Source organism: Chaetodon trifascialis, chromosome 16 (genome assembly GCF_039877785.1).
Source record: "Chaetodon trifascialis isolate fChaTrf1 chromosome 16, fChaTrf1.hap1, whole genome shotgun sequence".
In the NCBI taxonomy this organism is placed as follows: domain Eukaryota; kingdom Metazoa; phylum Chordata; class Actinopteri; order Chaetodontiformes; family Chaetodontidae; genus Chaetodon; species Chaetodon trifascialis.
The window spans coordinates 19,239,370-19,259,708 of NC_092071.1; the positions used below are offsets into that span (position 1 = coordinate 19,239,370).

The 20,339-nt window shown below is 41.1% G+C and overlaps 1 protein-coding gene across 2 annotated transcripts in view; it reads right to left on the reverse strand.

Annotated features, from left to right (window-relative positions):
- Positions 1-20,339, reverse strand: part of uvrag (UV radiation resistance associated gene) — an 84,023-nt gene that overhangs the window by 48,473 nt on the left and 15,211 nt on the right. For both annotated transcript variants that reach the window (XM_070982447.1, XM_070982448.1), the window contains exons 8-12: positions 17,412-17,538; positions 10,364-10,448; positions 8,432-8,519; positions 7,964-8,024; positions 4,685-4,850 (exon numbers count right to left, since the gene is read on the reverse strand). In XM_070982447.1, coding sequence (XP_070838548.1) covers positions 4,685-4,850; positions 7,964-8,024; positions 8,432-8,519; positions 10,364-10,448; positions 17,412-17,538 — 527 coding nt within the window. The remainder of the gene's footprint in view (positions 1-4,684; positions 4,851-7,963; positions 8,025-8,431; positions 8,520-10,363; positions 10,449-17,411; positions 17,539-20,339) is intronic.

Below are 20,339 nucleotides of genomic sequence, written 5' to 3' on the forward strand. Positions count from 1 at the left end.
AAACCATTTAAATGACTATTTAACTGGGGCAACATCAGGTTCCTATGTACATGCTATTATAACTGACTGACTGCATGCTAATCCTACCATGCTCTGAGAAAGTGATCCCATGCCACCTCACTTATCAGCACCGGCTGCCTCTTTCCGACACTTTAATCACCCCTTTTTTGTTCACTTTTAGAGCTCGGCTAGTTGCTTTCCATCTCCCAACACATCATTTTGCAGTGTGCCTGCAGCCCGCTGGGACCTCAGGGGTTATAAACATATATGTGTGTGTGTGTGTGTGTGTGTGTGTGTGTGTGTGTGTGTGTGTGGGGGGGGGGGGGGGGGGGAGTTTGCTGGAGAGTTTGGCCTCACTCAGGGACACCTAAGAGCGATGCTTGATTGTTGTGTCTGTCCAACAGCCTCACAGCCTACAAGATTATTTTTGGTTGCTGGATGCTGGTGTAAATATCCTGCATGGTAGGACTGGAAATGAGTAAAAAGACTCCCAGTGAGCCTCTCCAGCTGCTGTCATGACACAGTCACCCACATAGAAAGATGGCCTCTCAATCACTGTGTTGTCTGATAGTCTCGCACTTTTTCTCACATACTTTTTTTTTTACAGCTGTTTGCTCTCTTATGCATGACACGTGGATGTGAACCTGTCAGTGCTTATTTACACATTGCCATATGCCTGATAAGCAGCCACTTGTTTTGCACTAAGAATGCAGAGATGCTGGTGAAAACAGGACTTGTTGACACCAACTGGGTTACACCCATAGTTGGCAAATGTCTGCCACGCTCCTCATTGAGCAGCTAAACAAAGAACATTAAAAGGTGAGAATAGAACCAAAAGAGTGGCGTGCCTTTCTGGTCTGCAGTCCGGTTATAATGACCTGATTTAACATCGCCATGTGGCCTGCATCTCTTCTCCAGCCAATCTAAATAATTCACTATAATGAGCCTACTTCAGGTTTCAAACGACCCCCAACTTGCTCCTTTACAGCCATCTGAAAAACACAGATTCTCATTTCCCACATACAGAGGCCCACGAGTGCATCCAAAATGCCCATATTCATTCAGATTCCCAGCAAAAAACACTCCATAGAAAGGGTACAAAAAATCTTTGCCGAAATATTTTTTTACAAATAAAATAACACAACAAAAAGGACTGAAATATGCTAAAAGCCAACACACAGTAAACACAGAATTACGATTCACCTACAACCATGGCTATTAATAACACTGCTGAAGATAGCATAATCTTCCTCATCACCTCCCTCTCAGCTATTGAAGGGGGTCTTGCATGTATGTAATGTTAATATGCAAGTAAGGTAATTGTGTAATTACCATACATCAGCAGGGATTTTTTTTTATTATGACTTGATGCATAGTTACAAGACCATAACATATACAAATAATAATTTCATTACTTTGTCCCTTGCTGTAATTATAGTGCCTGTTCATTTCATGCCGTACACAGACGGCCCTGACAAAGCCCCAGGTGAGGTTGGATTCTCAGTTTATCACTTGCTTCTTTATGTCAACACAATATTTTAAATCGTGAATTGTTCTTGGTTGAACAAAAATTATATAATGCTGTGAAGATAGGAAGCAAAGCGGTCACAGCCTGAGGGTGTGATGGAGACGCTGGCGCTGAGGGCACAGTGATTTACAGTGTCAGCAGAGCTTCACTGGATTATCTGAACACCTGAGTAAACTGAAATAGGGGAACTTGTTACCATGGGCAAAACAAAACAGCTTAAGAAGACAGAAGCTCCCGTCCAAGCTATGCAGGTCTGTAGTGAAATGGGGACTATTTTCCAAAATGAGTGTATGTACTGAGATTTTTCTCAATAGGCCCTATCTGAGTATTTCATATTTTGCCCCAGTGAAAACGCACTCTTACACGCTGCTGTATGGTCTGCCATCACTGATGTGCTAGTGTGAAGCTTCAGCTTCATCCAAACTTTGTGTGCTGCAGCCTCAGAAAATGAAACCAGGAATATAATAAGACAATTTGAACATTTTCCAAAAGAAAATATTTAATTAGTTTGGTGACAACACAGTTTCCCAATATTGCAGAGCAGGGCCTAAGAGAAAAGGACTGAGCGAACATTAGAGGACCAGAATAATCTATCCAATCCAAATCCTCTTGGGTTTTTGACAGAATTTTGCAGCTACCACCAGCTAATAGAAGACAGAATCCTGCAGCTGAGGGTGTGATGAGGACAAACATAATCCCCTTTGTATTGTGCACTACAAAGGGAGCAAACAATTGTGACTGCAGTCACTGTAATTTATCTTAATGAAGCCAACTGCCACTCTGACTGAGCTGAGAAGTGTGTGGATCGATGGACTGGTGCATAACATTATCAGGCCTGTTACTGTCTCACCTAACACAAACATAGAGTAGAGCTCTAACAGAGACAAACACAGCCATCTCTGAAGCACGTTCAAGGTAGACTAACATTTTATGTTACTCAGAAGTTACTCAGCACACGGCAAGGTCGATCAAACCTCATTTTTGAACCATCTTCATTACCAGAGAAGAGTGACAAAGTGACGATTTATTTAAAACCAAACATGCCGTTCATAAATCTACCAGACATTTATTTTTTAGAACAGAATATTTCTCAGAATTGCTGTTAATCTATGTTTATATACTTAGTTATATTCAATTATATCATAATACATATTATATAACTATATTCTTAGTTACATGTTTTAACAATTGCTGTTATTCTTTGTTTATAGACTTTTATTATATCTTAATATATATTATGTAACTATATACTTACTTATATGTTTTAACAATTACTGTTATTCTTGGTTATGTATTTAGTTTATTTTTAACAACTGCTATTATTCTATGTTTGTATACCTAGTTATATACTTAACTTTATTTCTAAGAGTTATATTTTCTATACTTGGTTATATTTTAACAATTGCTGTTATTCTATGTCATATACTATATTGTTAACATTATTTTCTCTTAGTTTTATTCTCATCCTTATTCTTCTATATTGTATATATTTTATGTTTATGTGTATGTTTAACCTATTGCTGCAACAAAAGAATTTCCCAAATTGGGATCAATAAAGTAAAAGCCTGAGTCTAATATTTGGACAGCTTTTGATTGTTATTCTCTGGAGGTCTTGACAATCTTAAGGTGCATTTTGAAGTCGTAAGGACGACTTTGTCCATTTACACCGTCTGAAAATGGATTTCACTGCTTAAAGACTTAATATGCTTGGATTAGTTGAACAATACAAGCCTCTCTGGCTCTCTACAATTTCATACATAAATAATGATCTGTATTGAATATTAGAATTTATGATGCTGACATCTTAAATATAAGGCCAATAAGAGAACTACAGAACGAGGCTGGCAATTTATTGACTACAACATTCCAGCGGCACAGACGGCTGTCTAGTTGGCAGACAGGATGGATGCAGATTCAGACAAGACAATCAGATGAAATAAAAAAAAAAATCAGTATGTAATTATGGAAATTCTTTGAAGACAACTGAGCGAACATAAAACAAATGTAGCACTCCCCAAACTGCAAGTAAAGATTTGTAAACATGCAAGGGAAGATCTGTAAAAGCAAAACAAGTTTTGGGGGATTTTGTGGAGATACTACAAATTAGGCAATGAAATAAGACAGAGCACATTAACACTTGTCAAGTGATGGCATTGGCAACGAGGGAGAGGTTGAAAACAGGAAACAGATTGCAAAATCTCACCAATGCAAAAATGCTTTTATTTATCCAACATTTATTTTCACATTGAAAACACATGGAAACTGTGACTCATCTTTTTCTTTGTTTATGACACTAAAAACCCAATTTCCATGTCTCTATTCAACTCACATTTTCAGTCAGGATTTGACTTTTACACAAAAGTGTGTAGAATAACAGGAAATATAAAAAGGTGTTGAAGTATTTTTCTCTTTACTCAAAAAGTTGCTCAACTCTAAATGACTTTTTGAGAGTGGATGTGGAGTAAATGTTGAAAAGTCACTTGATTCATTGTCTATTGATTTGTCATGTTTATACACATTGTTTGGTTTTGTGAAGGGGGCACATTCAAGCTAAAACAGAGTAAAGTTGCTCTTTAAGTTACACTCAATAGATTTTGTTACCTCTATAATACAATAATAAAACTAGCAATGCTGTCAAAACTGTCTCTTTGATCCCTTTGCATGGTTGTATAAACTGTCAATTACCCATAATAACCCTGTTTACATAAGAGCAATAAAGAGAGGAGCAGAGAAGAGACTAAAATAAATAACGCTTCTTGACCCATCACAATCAAAAACATTTACAGTCAGGATTATGGTCCAGTACTCTATTAAAAATTCATTTCAGGATTGTATAAAAGTGCTTCTGCGCACTTCTGTGTGCGTTTTCGTCATGTATCTAATATGTGCTTGCTGATGGAATCACTGTGACATCAAAAGGTCAGCGTTGTGCAGAGAACACACGTGGTGCTGACATCAAATGAACAGCAAGGGTTGTTTCATGGTCTCAACACTTCACACCCCAGTCTGAGACCAGACATGAAAACAGAGTTTGCCTGAACGAGTGGAATCAATCACACAGTCCACACTGGGATGAGGAAGAGCTTTAGACACACATCAGCAATGAGAGAGTATCTGCTGTCATTAATGAATTTAGATGTTGGTGAGCCTACTTACTCTCGCTCCTTCTCAGTGAGTCTGTCGGTGATGGTATCCTTGATTGAGGAGCGTGAACCCTTGTGGATCACCGGATACCTAAGAGGGACCTGCAGGAAGCACGAGATCATCAGGACCAAGTGCGATGTGTAACCCAGGGCAACTGCCACGCTCCCGTCATCCTTTGCTGCAGGACACAAAGCAAAAAAGAGGTTCCAGTAATCACACATTGTGTTGAGCAAACAAGAAATGTTGTAATGTTAATCCATCAAGGAGCTTTTAAGAGGATCCACATCAACACAGCAAAGCCTCTTAGACTGTAATCTGATGCAAATTTAATTCAAATCAGAAGCATTTGAATCACCCAAAAGTCAGTAGTTTATCACATCAAGAACTTCAAAGCATACAGTCAGCAATGTTTGCTTTGTTTGGAATGTACTTTCATTACATCGAAAAATAAATAGTGTTTACGGTACATAAACAATGTCCACATCTTGTAAATCCAACCAAAAATGTGTAAACATCCAACCAAAGATATCTTGGCATCCAAGTGTGCACAGGAAGAAGAGCAGTTGCCTTCATGTGGGAAAGCGTTTTGAAAGTAATACAAAATGTGGCACATCACACATCGCAACACACCACCGAACCCTGACTGCAGTGGGATACCCAATTTCTCTCAGCGCTTGAGAAGCAAAAGCATCATGGATAACGATCCCCTCTGAGCCCAAATAACTTAAAGGATGGAAAACTGGATGCCTTTGAGAACATTTCTGACAGGGAAAGACACAGTGAACCATCTCACTTTAAGTACGAGAAATGGTTTCAAGACAACACGCTAAGTGGTTTCACATTCTCTAACAGCAGCAGGACACTGCTCGAGGCAAAGACTGAAGATCACCGTGGTTTTTATCGTCATGCTTTGAAATAATAGACTATGACAACAGTGAGTGGTAGAATCCTTGGCTCGTGTTGCGTGTTTTTCAACGTAACACAGACACCCAGCTTTGTATCATTATTCTTCCTGTATGTTTTTGTGCATAGCAACAAAAGCACCTGGAGTAAACGGCTTCCTGGCCTCTGGTGCTGCTACGCGCTAACAGGAATATCAGGTCAACTGGAGGACATGCAACTATAAGCGCCACCTTAGGGTGCAAGTGGAGACTGCTGATATCTTGTCAGGCCACGTTGACGAGGAAAGCTTAGTTAAATGTTAAGCAGTGAAGGGTCTCAGTAGAGTACCACCCTGTTCCACTTTGACCCCCAGTAGGATTAGGACTCCCATCTAACCCTGACCCTGGTCTCTAATGTGGAACATCCTCCCCTGTAGGCCTGTCTAAACTGACTCTGACACCCATCCAGACAGTTCTAGACTTGATCGGGCAGACCTCACACAAATGAGAGCAGGGGTCAGCAACTGGGTAAAATGGAGGGGTAAATGCATGCTTCTCCATCCTTTCATCTATATGTTGTACTGCAAGATGTCTAATGGTCACTGCTGTTTTGTTAGCGGGTGAATATCAAAGGCTACCTTGATTGCATGACTTCTCTCCACAAACCACAAGCCAGCCACCCAACCGTGAGGAAGGGCACACAGGAGAAGGTAGTTAGCAGTCAATGCATTAGGATGCTCTCTGTTAGGCCTTTTATTGTCTGCCACGAACATGCTCGATTGTTTACTCACTGCTAGGTGTCCACCTATGCAGGACTGGGAGGCAGAAGCAGACACAGGCCTCCACCTTATGGGAACAAGTGATTGCTGCAAACACAAATGGGCTGGCTGTGACCACTGTGCACTTCACAGTGCTCTTAAAAGATGGTAACAGGTGGAGTGTGACAGGAGGGAGCGGACGAGAGTGGGAGCGGTATTTCTGAATTATGGATTCAGAGGCCTGCTGGGTGTCACCAGCTGTGGAGAAGAGGAGCTGGAGGATGTTGAGCGGACAGTAGCCAGTGTGTTCTGAGTATGAGACAAATGCTGCAGACCTAAGCTAACCATTCATTTCCATTCAATCTGAGGACTCCTCAGTTCGTCTGAGCTATTCAGAGGTCATGAAGTCATCGAGTTTCCCTTGCTGTGACAGCAAGTCCCATTTATCAGGACACATGCAGCGTGACCCTTACTCTAACCCTGGACACCAACATGATAACAAGGGCTTTGTGGATGAAACTGCCTGCTGACAAAACTTTTTTCCAACCTTCTGTTCTCTAATACTGAGTCTTTGATATTAAACCATGTGGTTTCTGTGGCCGTGTCTCACTGGGATGGTAAAGCAGATACAAAAGCATTTTGTGACAAGACTCCGTAAGACTGTGGTGGTGCTGAACAACTCCTCTATCGACAGCCAAGACATCAGAAAGGCAACAGAAGAATGCAAACCAACCGAGCTCTGTCTGCCTTCTCTGTCTGGCCCACATGCCTTTTTCCTTTCTTCTTTCTTATCTCCCTCTTAATTTTTTAGCAACTCAGCATGGAACCTTCTCCTCGTGTTTGTTGGTACTGTGCATTACAGAGACACTTGCTGTGTTGTGTTATTACTCTATGTTTTAGCATTATTGCGTTATTAATTAAATCTGTGTCTCTTTTTATTGCACAGATGAGAAATGAATTGATATTCAGTTGATATTAACCAGCAAAGAGGAGGGAGAAGAGAAGGCTGCATCTTAGGACCATGATGGAAATAAGTGTTTTCACTTTAACGTGTTCCCCTTTGGATTTTTGTTTTGTTTTGTTTTTTTGTTTTGTTTTCCATCACTGAATATCAAGAGGAGAAAAAAAAGAAGAAATTTGAATCCAAAGACTTTGCCAGTGGAAAGTGATTACACTGGTGCTTAATCATTGCTAACTCACACAGTATCTGAGGCCAGACATGTATTTCTGTGTGTCTGTGGTGATTTTGACTGTACAGAACTCACCAGAGTTGAGCAGAATGTTGACCTTTTCTAGCTGGTAAAACTATCGACTCCTTATTGACAATACACTTATGTCATTATATCTTTTATGCATTAAAGGGCATACTGGTAATTCTAAAATCACATAATGTATGCATGTTAAAAAGGGTTATACTTTGGTACTGTCATGTCAAATTGCCACCCACCGTAGCCAAACATATGATATCACAGATAATGCATCCATGAGATCATCAGCCATCAAATTGTAAAATGTTAAATTGCTTCGCCTCACCAAACATCTACATATAATCATACGCATTAAAGCTAAGGCAAAACATTTGTTCAGCATGCCTCACCGCAGCTTATCCTCCCCTAACCCTGAAGCACACAGGCAGGCATGTAATAAATTACCTTGAAAATCTTCAGAGTTTGGCAGCTTCACTCCGCAGATGACATAATCTGACTGATTAGCCTGTGGATTCAAATAAGAGGTTTCATATCAAAGACAACGATCAGGCAGCAGAAACAGACCCAGACAAGATGAAACGGTGTGAGGGATGGAACACTTGCTTCGCCACTGGCAGATGCACTTGCTTTAAATCAATCCATCGCTGTCTAGCCGTGTCAGCATTCAAAATATTTAGCTTTCATGCCAAATGTTTAACAAAACAGACTGTAATATATATCAGAGATGCATATTAAACAGAAAGGTGACAACTTTGGATGATCTCTGAAAACACAGCAGTGGAAATAACATTCAGAAAGAAAGAGAACTGTTGCACGCAGCTATTTGCACCATTTCTGCTTTATTAAAGACTTTCTTTGCAGATGTCAGTCAAAAACGTGATATGCAGCAGTGTACCACCAGGGCCAACTCACCACATCAATGGGGTAAATGTAGGAAAGCTCAGACAGGAGCTGACGACAGCGGAAGGTGAGCTGGGCGTTGGACTTGAGGAACTGCTCTCTGGGGACACAAAACCAGACACGAGGACGATACAATTAGTGACCGGCTGGCAGAAAGATAGTTAAAGTTGGTGAAGATAGAAAAGAGTGATGACAAACACAGAGGAGAGTTTATTCATGCAGCGTAATGACATGTGAGAGCAGGTTAATGTCACTCTAAGCTGAAGCTGCCCTTCTCTCGGCCTTGTATGGATGAGTGATAGGTGACTCGCAATCTGCAATTTAACTAAAAAAAATCTGTCTTTTTACAGTCATAATAGGACACTTGCTGGTAGTTGTACAGGGTCTATCAGCCCAAAGGCATTCTGAATTCTGACCTATAAAAACTGGAGAACAAAAACCTGGTTTGGGTATTTGCCCACAGCGACAAGTATTGGGTTTGACCTAAGTAAGGTATCGCTGTGTGCGAGTGCTGTTTTTTTATTATTTCTTATTCCTGTTACAAATGTAAAATACCATCATGGACTGAAATACTGCACAAGTTCAGAGTCTCATCCAACTTATACTTCCAACAGCCATATGATATCACTGAGGAACCAATGTGGCGAGTGCAGGTGATTTAAAGGCTGAGGCTGTGCTGGAGAATAAAAGCTGATTTATACAGAATATAAGACATGTGAATGTGAAAGAGCTCCAGTTATTGATAACATCTAATATATCTCTGCAGCTAAAAGTAGCCCTTCCACTAAAAAGAGCAAATATAACGTGACTCTGGATATGTACAGTTATCCCTGTGGCTGCTTATGTTGGTGTCCTCTACAATACTTGCTACACTTACGGGTAATAGTCCATCATTTTATCCAGATGAAAAGGGGTTTTGGAGAAAACGTTATTGAATGTGATGCACCCTCCTACCCATGCACCACGCTTGTCACTTGAATTTCCTTTTTGACTTTTTCTGTGGTTTGCAGCCTCTTATCATTTCCCTTTTCTAAGTGTGCAGCTGCTTTGTACAAGTGAAAGAAGAGACAGACTGCTGTCTAATGATCGTTTGATCTGAAATCACTCATCTGTCCAGCAGGCTCTGACTCACCTAATTGGCTGAGGCCAAGGTGCGAGCCCTTCACATACCCTTTTCTTCAAACATGACATGTTTCACTGCTCTTCTTAAGTCATATTCACAAACAAAATATTTTGTGTTAATCTACATTTAGAATATACTTAAATTTAAGAATTATCAGCAACAACTGAAGATACCCTGAGTGATGCTTTTCAACTCTAATTTTCTGAGATAAAGCTGTTGGACAGCAGCAGTGAAATATTAAACAGAATTGAGGAAAAGCTGAAAAAAAAGCATGCATGCACAGTGTAACCTTTCCTTAGCTAAAAGTTCAAAAAGAAATTAAATAAAAAGAGACATTTCCATGAAAAAACATCAAAGACACAGATATTTCCGAGCAATGGATGTTAGGCAGATGTACAAGTGTCGGTGTTAATTTCCTGTTTGCTGGGACTCTTGGCCCGTACTGGCTTCCTGGGGCTCTGGTTTACCCTCTGTGACTGCCAGGTACTTCTCAGACAAACAAATCTGTATCCAGGGTCAGCACCAGCCGCACACGCCTCCCCGCAGGCCAAGGCAAACACATGCCAAAAGGCTTCTTAGCACAATGTGCAAACTCTGTGTTGAAGACGTATAAATAGGCAGCGCCAGCCGCAAAAACATCCCCTTGTTTTGAGAAATCACGGTAGGAGGCAGGGAGACGGGTGTAGTCTCATCACGATTCACATTGAGTCATATCATTCAGCGGGCTCTGGGTAATGTCTCGCTGACGGGGCTAAACGCATCTAAAAAGTGTGTTTTCTGTGCAGATATAAAGCAATAGCTAATTACAGGTTCACACATACCTCTTGGCAGTGCATTCCTTCTGCAGCTTGGTTAAGGATTCTTTCTCCTCCTTTAGACTCTCATGCTGAGCGGAGAATGCTTCCTCTGGCAGAGACAGAAAGAAAAACGAGTAAATTATCAGGTGTGTGCTCTTCTGCTCTTTCGCTACATCTGAACAGCCAGGTGGGCTTGTGCTTGGTTGGCTTCCATCCACTGTTAAACTTAAGCAAGATCAAACAGCTCTTTTGATCAGGCCAGAGCTATTTCCTTTTGACACCACATAAAACCAAACAACATATGTATTCAAATTACAGGATTTGTCAGACTGTGTAAATACAGAGCTGGGCAAATAAATAAAATCAGGCAGATAAGGGACAGTGATGATATAGCCTGTGGAAGTTGTGCAACTGCAATACTGGCAAGCTCACAATGTCTCAGTGTAGTCAGAAAGACGCTAAGTATAATTTAGGGTTTCGACAGCACATTACAACCCTATAACTCAATCTGAGTTCTCACATATGGTGCATATGGCATATGGCAGTCAAATGCAACAGAAACATGACTTATGGTTCCACACGATTTTAATAAAGAAGACTTTTGACTCTTTAACATGTCGATTAAAAAGAATTTGTGAGTTTATTTTCATCACTTTAATTTTGAACTGGGTTCTCTTTTGCAGCAATTATTAAATGTGATCCCCATAATAAGTAGATATGTAGAAAAAGCCGTGATTCAGAGTAACAAAACATGTTTGCTACACATTTCTCTCCTGCATCTCTCTCCTACACGGCTGAATAAACAGGAGAAAGTGTTGCGCATTTGTTGAATGTTCAATCATTGTTTGAAGTTGAAACTTTATGTTCCTTGTGATAATTGTAAAAACATTTTGCAGATTGTCGCCCTAATTAAGAGCTCAACGTTCTCAAAGGATAGTGAGGTGCAACAGCAGGACAGTGGCTGCTGTATCAGACCGTGGTGGTGAAGAGAGAGCAGAGCCGCAAAGCAAAGCCAAAAATCACATACTGAATGCTTTATGCTCAGACTGTGAATAGAAACATCTGTAACGAGGTTTCACCCCAAGTGTCAAGTCACAGCTCCTCTACGGCCTGATGAATCAAAAGTTGCAGCTCGGTCAAAAGATAAGGACACTTTTCAAGTGTCATTTAAAATGCCCTGACGACCAGATAGTAACCAGGCTTGACTGTGAGGGTGTAATGATCCTCCCAGGAAGGGCAGACGGAAGTTGGTGAGGACATTACAGGGGAAATGCACAGATTCCACACATCAAAGTCTGTTTCCAGGTGTTGGGGAATGTGGCTGCATAGGCCCCATGTGAAAAAAAACTGCATATGGTCTATTGTGGCTCCAGATGGAGCTCCGCAAAGTCTGATCAACTGCCTCAAGTGATGTCAGCGCCAGTTAAGGCTGAAGACAACAAAGTTGGAAAAAGAAAAAAATCTGGGGGTGTGGAGTTACAATTAAGTGAGCTTACCGACTCGGTGTCAGACTGTAGCTCGCTCCTCGTGTAGCTAACTAGCATTACCAAAACCAAGACAAGACAAGACAAGCGAGATTCATGTGGGTGATGTAGCTGCCACATTTTGAGGGTATCTCTGGTTCTGCTGCATCAATGTGGATCCTATTTTTTTCTAAACTGTCCATTGTTAGACTGACAATGTTAAAGGTGTCCAATGCTAAATCAGTGGAGTACTCTTCTGACTCTGCTTATCAATAACTTAATTGATTCCTGACTTCTATTGCATGCATATTATTTGAGAAAGTGCAACAAGATATTCTGTGATTCCTCAGTGTTTCCCCTCAGTGACGTTAACGACTGGTAAATTTTCATCATCAGTTTTATAAATTGAGTGGAGTGTTACTCCAGTGGTGATCAATTGGTTCACAGGACCTGCTTTTTATCACATACTTCCACTCACATCCATGCGGCTCAAACTGGCATCACAAGGGTGGAAGGAGAGATAACTTAAAAGAGACAGAGAGAGAAAGAAAATAAAGGTACTCAGAACTATCTCCACCAGATTAGCGAGGAAGACAGATAGTATGAGACAACGATCAGACAGGCCATCCCTCTGTTGTGAGTGATGACATGAAAACATATTTTAACACTGACTGCGTGGGCCTGTATTGCACTCCTGCTTTCATGCAGTGCCCAGCTCTGTCATATCTGTTCTATCTGTCCAACCTCTCATCTTTCCATCCCTCTAGCAGATTTCAGTTTCTATCGTGGGATAAATTAAATCAAACACTGACACATTATCTTTCCAACTTCACATGAGTGGTGTGGGTGCAGGGTCCAAAATGTGGCCACAAAACTGTCCCATCTGCTGGTGAACTTGATAATTGAAAAATTACGTTGCAGCAAATCAGCCAGGGAGCTTTTGTGATTCTGGACATGAGACAATGTACAGTGAGCTCCCTCTGGCAGCAGATGGTGGGCTTTGTGCTATTCCAAAAGAAATCAAGCAGCAAAATAGACAATCACTCTGCTGGTTTAAAGGTTTGTCGAGATTCACCTGACCTTACTGACCTCTGCGTAAGACCTGGAGTGTTCATGTACGGGCTGATGTCTGGAACAGCAGTTTCTACAGTAAGGACACTAAAAGTGTCATGATCCATGTGGGGGTCAGTGTCACTCACAATTACACAAATACGAGGTTCGAGCATTCCACAACTTTCTCAGGCTTTTGTTGTTCCTGTCCCAACTTGTTTGAAATGTGTTGCTGCCAGCAAATTCAAAATAAGCACATATTTAAAGAAATCAATGAACATAAAGTAAAGTTTAAAACTAAAAACAATCCATCCGACTAGCTGTATTTTAAAACCAGCACTGTATGAAAAAATAGCTTTGACTGTGACATCCAGACAGAGTGGGATGTCTGGAGGCTTAACAAAAAAGAAGGAAAAAGGTGGAAAGACTACTACTTAGTCATTAAGCAGTGTGTTGGACAGCAGTACCTGTCAACTCATATCCTCAGTCAAGATGGCAGCCAACTGAAGGATGTTTAGCTGAGCTGCTGCTAAAGGAGCTTTAATGATGATAGCTTCAATATGAGACCTTTTCTCTGAGGTGACAAATACGTGCACACGCCATACCTTCACAAAACTGTGTTCCTCACACTTGAGGAAACCCAACCACTGACATTTATTGGTCGGGAGCCCTGGCTGTGTTACAGAGCGTGAGAATAACTACTGTTACTAAGTACAATAAACGCCGTTCACAGACCTGATTTATGTCGTCTGCTCAAGGTGGAAGGAGGGAAATTAGACAGGAGGAAATTGTGACAAGAGTGTGACCCCAGCAAAACCAAACCCATTAATTCTAGGGGAAGGAAAAGAAAGACTTTCATTTTGAATTCCCAGCTGTAAAGAAGGAAAAAAACTTTGCTCACGCTCATATGTCTTCTGTTATGAATTGTGTGAAAGACATGCAGTGGACTTAGCGTGAGTATGTGCGCATTAGCAGGAGAAGTGAAAAACAACAGCTTTACTCAAGTCTACACTTCTGCTATAATTTCACTGCCATTACTGTAAATCAGCGGGCACTGAACAGCTAGTCGTTAACCTGTCATCAGGAAGATACCGACTGCTGATGTTTTTCAGTGCTTATTATGCCAACGCTGTGCAGGATGGCAAAGAGGGAGCACGAACACTTCAACAATGATGAACGCAGAATAGGCATCAGCAAGTCTGCAACAACATTCTAACAGTTACTTAAATAACAACGCACAAAACCGACTTTCATCTCATCTTTATCTGCTAGCTCACATGCAGACGCACACACCTGCACAACCTCGGCTGTATGTTTGGGTTTCTGGGTCCTTTATTTTGAGAGAGGCCCGTTTCCTCAGAATAACAGGTTGATAAGAGTTATTTGCTAATGGGCCCTATAGCTGTGAGAGACTGGAAGACCACACGGCCAGGTATAGATGAGATCCTAAAGACTGTGACGAAGAATGAAGATAAACAGTAGATAAGGGATCCCCTCTATATACACATACTGTTAAACTGTTAGTAAAACTTAGAAAGAAGCCTGCATATAATAAGCATTGGAATGTGTGAAAATTTTACAAATTAAACCCTCCTAATTGAAACAGCATTGGCATTACATGAGCATATAAATCATTACCAGCGTGGATGATTACCGGTGTGAAGGGCATTAATTTTGCATCTTGAAGTTTGTGTGTGTGTTGACAGACAAGCCAACAGTGTCCTGAAGAACACTTCAAAATGAAACCTGAGGTACAATTGATAAAATCATACGTGTCTCCAAAATGAAAGATGAGATCAGATGAAATAAACATGTTGTGGTGCCAATCTAAATATAATCAGACACGAAATCAGCTGCTGTATGAAATACTGTAAACACCTGTCTCCAGGAGTATCCGTCTGTAATTAATACAGGGTTTTTTCCGATAGTGAAACAAATGAATATGTGCAGGCTGATTAGAAGAGCTAAACAACAAGTTGGAAGTGCAGCAGAACTTAGCAGCATATGGCTTTTGGCTTTTGAGTTATGAGTCTGGGAAAAAACAACAAGATTTTCAGCACAGCCCTTCTCAGCTGAAGCATTTCAATTTATCCTGAAATACCTTTTCCCTCTTTAACCAAGCTGAATGAATTTTTTCTTCTGTTTCTTAATAAGCACTTGTGCAGTCTGGAAAAAAGCCATCAATGAGCTGTAGAGAGGGAGAGCAGCAAGTTCTTTTGGCTGTAGACAGAGTGGTGACAGGTAAAGAGGCAGAGGATTAACTGCCATTTTTGTCGGAGCACAGCACAAAGGAAACTTCTCCCTGAACCCCTCTTAGTGCTCTCTTTTTGTACTAGCGTGTGTTTGTGTGTGTGTTTGTGTCTGAATGCATGTGCAGACGACATGCTTATCATGGTTAGGTGTCATGCACTTTGGCCTAAGCTGATCTTCCTAACACAAGGTTCCTACAGAGGGCACCTGACCTACATTCAGGCAACCAGTGCTGACGACGGTGGAAGTGAGAAACACTTAACTAAATATTAAACAGACAAAGCTAAAGTTGAGAAAAGAAAAAAGTTCATGTGTTGCAGCTACTAAAAAATATACTGAAAAGTGCCTGAGTTGTGGGCACACGCAATCATAAGAAAGTAATTAGTATTTAGAAGTATTAAGTACACACCTGCATGTGTGTTTGGGTTCTTGTGTGTATGTGAGTACAATTCTCAAACCAGGTTTCACTAACACTGCCTTTAATTTCACTATGAAGAGTAACAAGCAGCAGTAAAACCCTCCTGAGCTCAGGAGCTGCAGACTTCACAGACAAAAAATACAGGAATGGCTCTATGTAGTGGACATGTGTGTGTGTGTGTGTGTGTGTGTGTGTGTGTGTGTGTGTGTGTGTGTGTGTGTGTGTGTGTGTGTGTGTGTGTGTGTCTCTCCAATCCTCTAACTGGGAGCGTGACAGAGGTTCCCTGTATGTGACAATAGTCTCCACTGTGCCCTGCTGTATATTCCAAGATGAACAGGTAACAGAGCTCCCACATACGTCTACCTGCTGTTGTCACACAACAATAAACCTTGACTGTTTTCTAGTAAATTTAAAATTGGAATCTCCTGTATGTAAATGTATGCAAATCATTTAGTAAATCATTTAGTAAATCTAGCAAATTTAAGAAATGTTGTGAATAATATTTCAATAACTGAATTTACAGTTTGTTGTGTGCAGTAACAAATTATCAGCAGTGCATTGAAACTGCCTTTTCTGTAACTGGTAACACAATAACATGGAAAAATGGGGGGAAAAAATTAGCCAACAGGAATAATCAAAGAATTTGAAGAATCTGAGAATTTGAATAAGCCATGCTGAAAGGGATTTACTGTATCATTCTGACTAAAACGTGAAAAATATCCCAATGAGGCCTGTAGCTTCTGTAATATAGACAAAATCATGGTCAAACTGCACCGTAACAACATTCTCTATTCTCCTTACATTTAGTAGCAGCAACACAGCCTTGTTTTTAATCATGGACAGATTGGGGATTTGGTGGAATTTGCTGAATGTGTTTTTACCAATTCTATTAAGTCTACTTACACAAGCTGGATTTCAGTCATGCACACCAAGTTGTAGCAGGACTGACTAATCATCTCATGTGTTACTTTGTGCCCTTCATTGCTACTACCAAGAGTGTGTTCACATTACCTCTAACGGTGATTATGTGGGGAAAAAACACTGATACAGAACATTGAATAAATACATCTATATGTGCTCTTATATGCATACAGTGTTCACATAGTTGACTAACTTATTTGTAGGTGAGTGTCACCCAAGGCAGCAATATTACATTTGTGGGCCTGAAACAACTGATTATTTTCTGTGTAAATTAATCTATTGAACAATTAATAGCCCATCATCATATTGTCTGCAAAAGATGAACAAAACAATTACTGGGTAATTACGGTATTTTCAAACCTGGTCCCATTTACATTTAAAGAAAACGAGTAAAACTAGGCCTCAGGTTTAAAAATAATTATTTTTCCAGTATTGTGATTGGCTGTGAGGCAGGAACATGCAAGGAAGGTGAGAGAGCAGCAGCGACTAGCAGACAAATGTAGTGACAAGAGATTTTAGTGATAAATTGAGTCTGCAAGTTATAATGCTGTAGAAACTACAGTGTGTTGAGACTGTCGACCAGTGAAAAGCAGTGTGTGTGCTCCGTGAATAGCTCAGGAAACACTGGCGTGTGTAATTAGCCCATGGACGTATTATAAGAGTTACTTTTTGTATTTATTTGAGCTAATCTGTGGGGATGTAGTTCTGCGATTTGTGTCGAATATAAACATAACGACAGTGAAGCTACAAAAGTAAGTGTGGAAACAGTTACTGATCATTGATACTATCAACAAAATAAAAAAAACACAGGAACGAGGGTTTAAGTAGCGCAAATCATATAGGAGAATTAAGTTTATGAACAAAGGGCGCTTACCTACAGGCAAGTGTACACAAAACAATGTGAACTAGAACTGATAAGTAGATTCAAACAATACTCAACCCTAGATGTATGTGCACCCATGTCCTTTACCTTTCTTCTGAAGCTGTGACCTCTCCTTCTGCCGCAGGTCTATCTCCCTGCCAAGTGCCTTTCTCTGCCGCTGTAGTTCACTCCGCAGCACAGCAATGCGCAGCTGCATGCACTCCCGCTCTTTCTTCTGTGCAGAGCGTACAGAGGAAAATCATATGGAGAGAAAACAAAGAAGATGAAGGAAAATATTTAATGTGTGGCCACAGCAATTTCTACTGTTTATTATCCTTTACAAAGACCTTTCTACTTGCTCTTACTCTTACATGCACAGAAATGAGGGATAGCAGCTTAAAATATTATAAACATAATAAACCATATTATTTAAACACTCTCAAACCAGTAGATGCATTTAAATTGTAGTTTGCATTTATCTAATCTATAATTTGAGTGATTCTCACTGTATCTGTTATCATATCTGACTCACACTGCATGTCAACCTTCTTCAGTTCATTAAATCCTAACAGCCATGTGAAGGCAGCAGGACACACATATCAATACTCTGCAGCCCCTAATTTGAGAAATGCCATGCCAGAACACAGTGTCATTATGTGCAGCTGTCCACTGCGCTTACCTTCATTAAGCTGCCGGCTAATGACACCAGGCTGCTACAAAATATCCAGTCACACCTCAACACACGTCAGACTCGTCTGTTGTAATTTGGTATTCTGTCTTTTTATTTTGTATTCATTCTTTTATCGACAGCAGACATTTTCAAATGTCATACCCAGAAAAGCAGACAGCAGTAATGAATACATTCAATGGGAGCTGAATTCCATTTAGCTGCTTCAGTTTCAGGATCCTGGTATTGTGTATGCTGGCTCACTGACATGACTTAATGGGATACTTAAATACAACAGCGCCATAGCTAATGTTATTAATAACACCTGTGCTTTTCCTACTGTAACAAGTCAAAATGTCTGCTGTGAAAAATGCCTATTAAACAGCCTTGTTCATTAGAATCGCTTACTTGTAAACTTAAATTAAATAACTCCATAATCATTGTTATTAATCACACCTGTGCATTTCCTCATATGGCAATTTCTGCTGTATAAAAAGGTGTGTGTTCTTCCAGGTGTAAGGGATAATATGTTCCAACCAGTTGCTGCTGTTTCTTTTATCAAAACAGAGAGACCTTAATAAAACCCATCAACTCCAGATGAGTGCCCGTCTTTGCCTCTGCACCCACAACTCTCAACTGGCGTCTCTCTCGCCACATGCACCCTGACCAGAAGCAGCATCAAGGTGCAGGCCATTAGTCAACATGTTGCCCTCAATGTGGTGTCCCTTCATCAGGCTTCATATCTCTATCTGGTGGAGGGGGGAGCCTGCACTGGGCCAACCATCTAATGAGGAACAGCACGAGGGATTCGTGGACTGATGGATGTGGAGGTGGTATACAGTAGATGAAGGAGAGGGATTGGACTGAAGAGAAACATACAATGAATAATGATACATTGGGCAACTTCAAAACGTGCAAAGAAAGATTTAAGAGGCAATGTTTTGGGGTCTATGTGGATGATGAGTAAGAAATGTACATGTAATATGAGTTGGAAGAGAAAATCATGGAGACGCAGCAGAGAATGAACGCATATCATTCTCTGTTGCGTCTCCAGGAGAGTTGGGAGGGAGTGAGCTTGTTGGCAGGATAACAGAGAATCGGCCTTGTTATTCATCCTGTAGTTTGCAAGAACTGTGGCATCTCACACACTCACACACACACTTAGATAGTGATCGTGGCCTGGATCAGAGGAAACACAGATATGCTTCTTCTTGAAGATTTCTGAGGGCTTTGTGGCAAAAACAGAGGGGTATCAGTGGCAGAGAGAAGACTGATAGAGCCTCCATCTCTCCAATGTGTCGCACCCTGATGCTTGCATGTTAACCACCACTGGCTTTGGCACGAACCATGAGACTCCTACACTTTCACTGAGCGGCATAGTTGACAAGTGGGTCACAGCCATGTCAGTGCATGTATGTGTGTGTGTGTGTGAGAGAGAGAGAGAGAGAGAGAGAGAGAGAGAGAGAGAGAGAGAGAGAGAGAGAGAGAGAGAGAGAGAGAGAGAGAGAGAGAGAGAGAGAGAGACTGTAACCCATCACCAGGGCCTGTCTGACTCCCTCTGAACATCAAACAGCAGTGGGTCAGCTGAGTAAATAAGCAGCAGGCGTGGGGGGCAGCAGCAGATTAATGGCAGGGTGTGGGTGAGAGGGTGAAAGGGCCATGCGCTGAGGTTGGTGGCCTCCACTCTGTCCCCCTTTGATCCATACTCACTATGACGTGCACAGAAGGATAGTACAGAGCTCTCCAAAGGCAAAGAGGGAAACCCTTAGAAGAGCCACACAATGCTCCACTCACTACAAGTTGCCGGGTTTTACAGAAAGGTAGAGGACGAGGATTATGTGATTTATTAGCTGATGTGAGCTCTGAAAAGGCTTTTAAGGAATGTTTCACTGAGGGGGAAATATCAGAGGCAAGTTTTTGAAAGGGATCCTTTGTGGCAAAAGAATGGAGCCTCAATGTTTTTGTGGGAAGGCTTGAGAAGGCTATAGTGGAGCTACTTAAATGGCGAGGGTGAAGGTCCGGGGAAGGAAAGAAAAAAATGAGCTATATCCAAAGCCAATGGAGAACATGATGGAAAGCAACAGCTGTAACAGTGGTCTGAAGAGACACTCAAAACCTTTAAATTTGGTACCTGGTATACACACACACACACACACACACACACACACACACACACACACACACACACACACACACACACACACACACACACACACACACACACACACACACACACACACACACACACACACACACACACACACACACACACACACACACACACACACACACACACACACACACACACCTGCAGATCTGAAACAATGGGTGGACACAGAAATATCCTCAACTACCCAAAATGAATTTCG